The sequence below is a fragment of the Brassica oleracea genome, chromosome C3, assembly GCF_000695525.1.
Source record: "Brassica oleracea var. oleracea cultivar TO1000 chromosome C3, BOL, whole genome shotgun sequence".
Taxonomy (NCBI): domain Eukaryota; kingdom Viridiplantae; phylum Streptophyta; class Magnoliopsida; order Brassicales; family Brassicaceae; genus Brassica; species Brassica oleracea.
The window spans coordinates 28,841,599-28,850,097 of NC_027750.1; the positions used below are offsets into that span (position 1 = coordinate 28,841,599).

The 8,499-nt window shown below is 38.4% G+C and overlaps 3 protein-coding genes across 3 annotated transcripts in view; 1 reads left to right on the forward strand and 2 right to left on the reverse strand.

Annotated features, from left to right (window-relative positions):
• The window catches only part of LOC106328216 (protein disulfide-isomerase 5-3), a 12,274-nt gene extending 9,548 nt beyond the window's left edge, over window positions 1–2,726 (forward strand). Inside the window, exons 12-15 of the mRNA XM_013766614.1 lie at window positions 903–1,124; window positions 1,195–1,356; window positions 2,358–2,435; window positions 2,523–2,726. Coding sequence (XP_013622068.1) covers window positions 903–1,124; window positions 1,195–1,356; window positions 2,358–2,435; window positions 2,523–2,600 — 540 coding nt within the window. The 3' untranslated portion in view covers window positions 2,601–2,726. The remainder of the gene's footprint in view (window positions 1–902; window positions 1,125–1,194; window positions 1,357–2,357; window positions 2,436–2,522) is intronic.
• Window positions 2,727–2,749: 23 nt separating this feature from the next.
• On the reverse strand, window positions 2,750–3,668 carry LOC106328215 (early nodulin-like protein 3). Its single transcript, XM_013766613.1, has 2 exons — window positions 3,406–3,668; window positions 2,750–3,323 (listed from the first exon to the last, which is right to left on the reverse strand). Exons 1-2 carry the CDS (start codon window positions 3,590–3,592, stop codon window positions 2,905–2,907), a joined length of 606 nt encoding a protein of 201 aa, XP_013622067.1. The 5' UTR covers window positions 3,593–3,668; the 3' UTR covers window positions 2,750–2,904.
• Window positions 3,669–3,899: 231 nt separating this feature from the next.
• LOC106328214 (COBRA-like protein 10) lies at window positions 3,900–7,010 on the reverse strand. Its single transcript, XM_013766612.1, has 3 exons — window positions 6,135–7,010; window positions 5,394–5,872; window positions 3,900–5,091 (listed from the first exon to the last, which is right to left on the reverse strand). Exons 1-3 carry the CDS (start codon window positions 6,697–6,699, stop codon window positions 4,150–4,152), a joined length of 1,986 nt encoding a protein of 661 aa, XP_013622066.1. The 5' UTR covers window positions 6,700–7,010; the 3' UTR covers window positions 3,900–4,149.
• Window positions 7,011–8,499: the final 1,489 nt, after the last annotated feature.

Sequence of the window (8,499 nt, forward strand, 5' to 3'; positions counted from 1 at the left end):
TTTATCCATCGCACAACAGCTCCGACCAAATGTATATAAAAACACTAACTTTATTATGCCTCAAGAACACACAAAGACAACTTATAGAAGAATCAGTATAAATCGGTTTGGTTTTACCTGATAAAAATGTCTTCTCTTTTGATTTAAACGACCTGGAAAATAAAAGCAATGATATAATTCAATTGAAACAAAATCAAAAGCTATAGCCAAACCTAGAAAAATACACGACAGATACCTTTCTTGGAAGATCTGAATCTAAAGCTCCCTGCAAAAGAGTAAAAGACCGAATCAATTGGACATGCAACCCTAAATCAGCCACCAGTTAAATAGGAATAAATGATTGGTTTATCAGAAACAAAAAAAAAAATACAGATATTAGACGAGATTGTACCTACGATTCAGAATCGAAGAACAGTTGTTGGGTTTTAGAGATTCTGGAAAACCATTACGACGAGATAGAAATAGGATATTAATGTGTTATTAGAAGAGATTAATTTTTTAGAGTCCGACCAATCGGGAAAATAATTGAGACGAAGAGATAGAGGGGAGATGAGAACTCAGGGAAGATAGAGAGAGGGAAGAACCGAAAAATAAAAAAAAATGAATTAAGTGAAATTGGTAAGCCTGGGCAAATGAAAATTTTGTCCGCCTAACTTATTCGTAGCGCTTCCGCACTAAAGTGCTATGTAAAATGACTATTAAAATTCGGCCCAACTAAAGATAGCATTTACAATTTTATAACCGCTATATAAACTCAATTACATATCAACCATAGCAGAAACGAAAAAAACGCTATCCTACACCGCTATAAAAACCTATTTTTCTTGTAGTGACTGTTAAAAAAAAAAAAGTGAAGACTGAATCAATGTCCCTGGAGTTATGTCTTTTAAGTATGTTTTCAGGTTCCAGGAAACCTCGTTATCTCAGCTCATTCAGGAGCTCACTCGTTCGATTCTTCTCAGATGAACATGTCGCATGTGGTTACCCATCTTTCATTTGGGAGGATGATTGATCCTAGGTTGTTAACCGATATGAAGCGCTCGTTGCCATATCTTGGCCAAAGCCATGACAGGCTTGATGAAAAAGCATTCATAAACCAACATGAGTTTGGTGCTAATGTTACTGTAAGTCCCAAAAAAACTTTTTTATGAATCTAGATTCTTGAAGTCTTGATTCTTGTAATGTCCCTTACAGATTGAACACTACCTACAAATAGTTAAAACAGAGGTCATTACAAGAAGATACGGTCAAGAACATTCATTGATAGAGGAACATGAGTACACCGCTCACAGCAGCATAACTCAGACTTACTACTTACCCGTTGCAAAGTTTCACTTTGAGCTCTCTCCCATGCAGGTTGTTCAGTCAACATCTCTCGCAAATTTCATCGGAATATATAGTCTACGCTTTACAACCAAGAGCATGATTATTGGGAGGTTCTTAGGGTGGGGTTTTTAACGGAATATAAGAACCCGTCTTTTAATAGTTAAAAGTTAAGAGACGGGTTCTTATATTCTGCTAAGAACCTTACCTTAAGAATCCTCCAATAATCATGCTCTTAGAGCATGATTATCGGGTGAAACCCGTTTTGGGTTTCTAAATTTTTTTTTTTTTATCTGATTTTTATTAAAAAAAAATCGCACCAATCGCGGACCACCACGTGTCAGTGGAGCCCGCAAACAGTGCAAAAAACCCATTGCAAGCGGTCCTCAACTCACGCCTTCTGTCACCGGTTTTATAATATTAATGGGGCCCAAAACCTATTTTTCCATCCAGAAATCCATTAACAAACCCGGATAAAGATGCTCTAATAAAAGGTTTTTTTTATCAAAAATGAATATTCACATTTCGAAATAAAATTTCCAAAAATAAAAAAAATCAGAATAAAATTTCAAAAAATGTTTGAAATAAATGGGAGTGATTGATTGAGTTGTAACTATAGAAATTTACTTTATAATTTAGTCTGTTGGATTTTTTTTTATTTAGCTTGAGATGTAGCTTTAAAATTTCCTACAGCTAAAAAGATGGAGTTTTAGAAAATAAGACTTTTACAGCTATATTTTTTTATTTTTTTGGCTGTAATTTTAATTTAAAACTAATATAAAATATGATCGGTGGTTTTAAGGTTGTAGATAAAAATTAAAACTAAAGTCACCAATCGCCCCCCCCCCCTTAATAAAGTTTTTTCGAAAAATGTATAATTAGTTTTTATTTATTTAAATATTTGTTTGTGTTTATATATCTATAGATGTATAATTATCATTTATCTCTTTAACGAAACCTCTTCTGGTCAAAACAATTTTTGGATTCTTTTTGAAGATTTAGATTTGCCCTTACAATTACTCTGTTTCTTGCAGATTCTAATAACTGAAAATCCAAAGTCGTTATCGCACTTCATCACAAATCTATGCGCCATTATTGGTGGTGTTTTCACGGTTAGTATATTCCAGTCAAATCTTGCTTCTTCATACTCTTGTGGATTCCATGGTGGTTTCAGATTCTTGCTGTGGATTTTTTTTCAGGTTGCGGGAATAATAGATTCGATTTTCCACAATACGATAAGACTGATTAAGAAGGTTGAGCTTGGGGAAAACATTTGATTGGCTACTGGAGGTTAGAGTTTACCATTAATTCATAAAACTATAGAAGAACCTCGTGTTGTTTATTTGGAACAGCTGTTCCTACATAGAAAAACTCAGTAAAGAGAGAAGTTTTGTTTGAGAATATCTTAGATTTTTTATCCTTAATATGCACACAATTAGAAATTTTTATTCACGTACATGAGAAACAAATGTGAAAAGAATCAAACAACAAACACCAATGGACACAAAGTGGGGTGAAAAGAGAGAAAGGGAAAACAGAAACTTGTTGCATAGTGAAAACACAAGACAAAACAGAAACTTCTTAGTGTAGGAATAGAGTTGAAGCAAGAGCAGCTCCGAGAAGAGCAGCAGCAACAGAGGAAGAAGATGGAGAAGCTGCGTTGTTAGGAGTTTCTTGAGATGGAGTAGGTGTAGCTGCCGGGGGCTCAAGGGTTCCCTCCATAGGCGGAGAAGGAGCCGGGGCTGGAGATGGAGGTGATGATGATGTGGTGGTGGTGTTGTTGTTGCCGCTTCTGTCAGCCATGACGATGACAACTAGCTTCTCGTTCTTGTTGCAGTGGTCTTTGTTTCCGCTGATGAAATAGTACGGACCAGAATGTGTTAGTGCGAATGAAGTTTTGCCGTCTGCGAATTTAGCGGTTGGTGCATCCGTGTTGCAGCTGTCGTAAGCGTCCCTTGTGACTTGGAGCACTGAGTCTTGGTTTGGGTGGTACACAAACACTGCATGTGTATACATCTTTGGTGTGTCATATGTGAAAGAAAGATATGAGTGTATGGTTAATAGTAGAGTGTGGAAACTTACGTAGAGAGTCACCGATTTGGAATCTGCTCTGTTCTGCCCATTGACTATAAACTTGAGAGCCGGAAGGGACGGTCCAACCTTTTGCACCACCGACCGCAAACTCTCGAGCGTAGGCTTTATTAATGATCATGAACAGACACACGAGGCCGAACCCATTAAGCATCATGTTGTTTAGGTTCCTAACCATTTCTTAAACTTAAAAAAAAAAAAGAGAGAATAAAAGGCTAGGTACTAAAGATATGGATGTGGTGTAGGATATGATGAGACAAGATGAAAGGCTAATGGGTTTATATAAAGGTGTTGCAGAGAAAGCTTTTTAATTGTATTTCTCAGATTCTAAGCAAAGCATAGATACCTGCTTTAAAGAAAGTGTTTCAGTTTTGGAATCTCATGTGACTTGCTTCTTCTGTCAACAACTTTTGTTCCTTGCTTCTGCATCTTTGGTTGTGTACTTTAATACTTAAAAAAATATATAATTAAAAGGACTTCAAATTAAAAGACTAATAAATGTTCTTCATGTCAAAAAGAAGCTGACATTGTTCTGAGCTTCTGGGATTGCTACCAGAGAGAACAACAAACGTACACATGAATACTTTTATAGACCAAACAAAAGTATTAATACAATAAGTCCTTTTTTTTTTGGTTCAATATTAGATCAATCATATTACAAAGATCTCTCCACATCTGCTCCTCTTGATCCTTTCTCTGTTGCAATAACACTAGCTTTAGTTATGTCTTCAGTAATTAGTCCATCATCAGTGCAAAAGCCACTGCTATAGAGAAAACAAGTGACATCAAGACACTGATACCGCCTCTATGTCCTGAGCTCTTCTTTGGGAAATGTTTAGGAAGCGCACATTCTTCTCCATTAAAGAAAAGCTTTGTCGGAAACCCATCACCTTCAGCTATTTTCAAATCATTAATGTTCTTCTTGGTAAACGAGATAACAGACTGTTGCTTGCCCGGCACGGGAGGGTCTCTTAATGGATGCGTTCCGTTAACTTGACCCACAAGGTAGTTCAAACCAGGCAACCCTTGGAACATAACAGTTCGGTTGTTCGGTGGAACACGTGTGCCGTTAAAGGAGTAAACGTTTTCATACCCTTTCCCTGATTTCCCCATCTCAACGGCCACAAACCAATCCTCAAACGCAAAGTCTCTCCAGTTAAAAACAGTTAACCTCGCGGTCCAACCGTTTCTATAATCAGTGTTAACGTGCCAGTTAATGCTAACTCCACAGTTATCAGGACAAGGGAGCTTCTTAGGTATCGGCATGTGGTTTTGTTTAGCCCAAGCTTTAGCTTTTAGGGTTCGGTTATCGAAGGGGACAAGGAGGGCGTCTGCAGGGAGGAGGAGAGGGTTACGGTCAGCGTTGCATGTGTTGGTATCGATGTCATCGCATCCACAAGCGCAAGTGTTACAAGGAATAGCGGAGTTGTTGTAATAGGCAGAGAATGAGACACAACATCGTGAGGCTTGTGCTTTGGGTTTGGTTATGTTGCAGACAATTTGCCAGCTGGAGATTGCATAGGTTACAGCCGGTAGACCGCTAGAATCCGGGAACTGTGACGGGTCGACCCGAACCGGTGGCCCACATTTGTACTGAGGGTTGAGAACTCCGTCTATTTTCCAGTGCTGAGGTGGGTATAGAGCTGTTCTGTTTAGATCAGGAGGCAACTTCCAAACCTAACACAACAAAACAGAAACTTCAAAACACTAAATTTATGCTACTCATGACATTATCTTGTTCCACAAAAATAAATGTTTTAAATCAAAAAGATAAATACATTTTTTGTGTTTCTATTATTCAAAAATTGTAAATAGTGTATTTTATAAATTAATTGAATTACTATTGGTTTAACTTTATTAAATTACAGAAAATGTTGTATTTATAATATAAATTTAATCTGTTTTTCTAATATGAAAACATGAAAGAACCTATTTTTGTAGAATGAAATGAGTATATTTTTTAACAAAATATTATTTACCTGCAGCTGAAACATGGATCGAGATTTGGAAGGATCCATCAGAGGTGGCAAAAGAGTTCCGTTTTTGCAACAGAAAGGTAATTTTCCCATCACCTTATCGTCCTTCCTCTCTGGAGGCAAATCGGAAATGGCTGGCTTCTTCTGACAGTTCATGACCTGAGAGAAGTCCAAGTCCTTGTAGTACTGTCCAGCTTTGCTGTAAAGACATTCAGAGGGATCTCTCTTGTGAGTGTAAGCTCCTCTCATGGTGTTTATAAACTCTCCTCGCATCCATTCCCAAGTCAGGTTCCAACGGTCTAACCGCCCGAGTGGATTATCGTTGTCGATTGTCACTTGGGCTAAGTAGTTGCTGCTGAATGATTGAATAACATCGTAAACGATGTTCAGATCACCGTGCCTTCTCGGTGCAAACTTTGTCTTTGGCCCTGTCTTGACCTTGAACTTAGGGTTTCTCTTGCAACAAACGTTCATATTGCCTCCTGCGCAAGAAATCCAAACTCTAAACATCTTTATAGTAATGACATATTTATTAGCAACAATTTTATTTTCGGCAAAACTCAAACTAGTAATGACATATTTATGATTTATTACAAGTCTAACCTTTCCCACTAGGCTACCACCATTTGATTAACATTATAAAATGTTGTGTGTTTTTAAACGTTAGAAATGACCTAATATGCATGCGCACACAAATTACTTTTACTTGCGCTTCAAACAATCGAGTCTAGTATATGACCTAACCTTTTCTCTTAGCGGCAGGACATTCCCAACCGTCGTTGATGAGCTTAAGAGTTTTCGGCATAGGCATCACGGACTTGGCAACCCCGAAAAGAGTCCCGGTGATTTCGATATTCGTCGATATCTGAGTGAAATCACCTGCGGTTAAAATCGATGTTTTCAAATCCGTGTTGGGCGATCCAACGAACGTGGTTCCATTGCTAGCATCCAGAGGAAAATCACCGTCCATTGGAACCGCACCAGTCGCAGAAACGATCAGTTCCTTGTGTCGAAACCCTATAAACATTTGCCATCCCGTGAGCTCTTCCTTACCCGCGTTTACAATCATTGCCGTCGATTTAAACGCCCACGATTGAGCGGTCACGTTCTTGACGTGAGGGTACTCTCTCTCGCGGCTGCCGAAGCTGTAGCTCATGAAGATACCGTTGCAACGCGCCATCTCGGGCGGCGGCTCTCCTGCTCCGTCTTCCGTCGGTGTTCCATAATCTTGGCCGTTGCATAGGAAAAGAATTGATGATAATAAAATCAATAGACTTAATGAATAGCGTGTGTCCCAAGGTATCTTCATTCCCGTTTTAACTTTAATCGTATGAACTCTTTCTTCCTCACCGCCTTGAGATTACTTGAACCACAAGGCAGCGGGACAAAAGAAAATACAATGAATCGACCAAGCCTTTGACAGAGACGAAGAAGATTGAATTGAAGGATTAAGGTTTCAGATTGAAGAAAACCTGTAAAAAGATGGAAATGAAATAGTTTTAATTCAAAGCAAGGAAGGTGGTTGGAGAAGAAGAGAAGTTCTTAATAGGTAGTTTTGATATGAGCCTCTGGTTTAATTTGGTGGTTATGAGGAGAGGACATGTAAGAATGTGTGTAAAGACAAATGCTAATATTGGAACAGAGCTACCTATTTGTTTATTAACTAAAAACCGCTTCGATTGTTTCTGAAATGAAACAAACTCTGTTTTTTTTACAGAGGTATTTGGATTCTAGTTCGGTTTAAATAAGGCAAACATGGATTTAGCACATTTTCAAAAAAAATTATCAAAGTACTGTTTATCTAATTTATTTAAACTGTTTACGTAAAGTCTTTTGTAGAAAGTTTCAGTTTACATGACGGGATGAGTCAGCTCTACTGGTTAGAGCCTTGGGGGCCAATTGTCATGCTTCCGGGTTCGACGCCAGCCGGAGGCGAACTGCTCATCCATGTCACTAAAGTGGGTACTGGACCTTCGGGCTCAGAAAAAAACTTCACGGGTGAAGCTGGCCCGCTGTCTGACCGGGCCCAGGGACTGACCCGCGAAGCGGGGAACCCTGGATTATCAAAAAAAAGTTTCAGTTTATATTTGATATTATTTTTCTTATCCGACAACATGTACTAATATACGAATTTGCATCGGAATGATGATACAGTAATGCCATTAGTCTATTCCGACCACTTGCGGTGGCGGACATGGACCCATACTCTGACTCTTCATATCAGTTTAGTGATTAAAAAAAAAGCTTATTAATTGATTAGTTCGCTTAACCACAAATCTCCTTATTGAATTTGCAAAATTGAGTTTACCTTAGTGGACTTGTCGTTAGTGGGTGCAGATCCCTGATCAAAGTGGTGAGCGGTGGTGCGAATATAAAAATATTAGAAAAAGATAGCATTCACGAGAGAGGAAAACATCTAATGGTTGGTCGAACAGTACAAGAAAAACGTGTTCTGTAGTGATTACTTGATGATGTTTGTATCCTACAGTCAGGGCCATAAGACCATTGCTATGAAACATTTTAATAAAAACCATATCAACGTGATGATACATATACTTGTTGTAAATTAGAGAGTTTAGAGACTGAATATTTTTGTGTTATTATTAATGAACAATGGGGGTTTCTTATATAAAGATTACATGATAAAGATAAATGGAAAGAATACATATGCTAATCCAACAGGAAATAGGAAAACTACTAAAACATAGAAAACGAAAACATCCTAAGTTCTAAGTCGGCTAGATCATAAGTCGGCTAGATCATTGGCCGACTCTCTCTCCTCCTTGCTGTCGCGGTTGGGCTTGATGTGGCCGACGGGCTTTCTTCTCTTGTCTTGGTTAATGGCAATCCACTCCATGATTTATAACACTCCCCCTTGGATGCCATAACCATACATATTCTGTAGTACGCTTCATGTTGCCTCATTAAAACCTTATCAGGAAAACCCAGTGGGACAAAACCATGATGAAGGAAAAAGAGTACAACACGCACCACTCCCCCTGATGTGAATATCAGTGTAGGTTCTACATTCTATGCATCTTGGTGCGTGATATTTCCTGTATGTATAGGATGGGAGTAATCGGCCAGTTTCATTACTAAGCCGTAACTA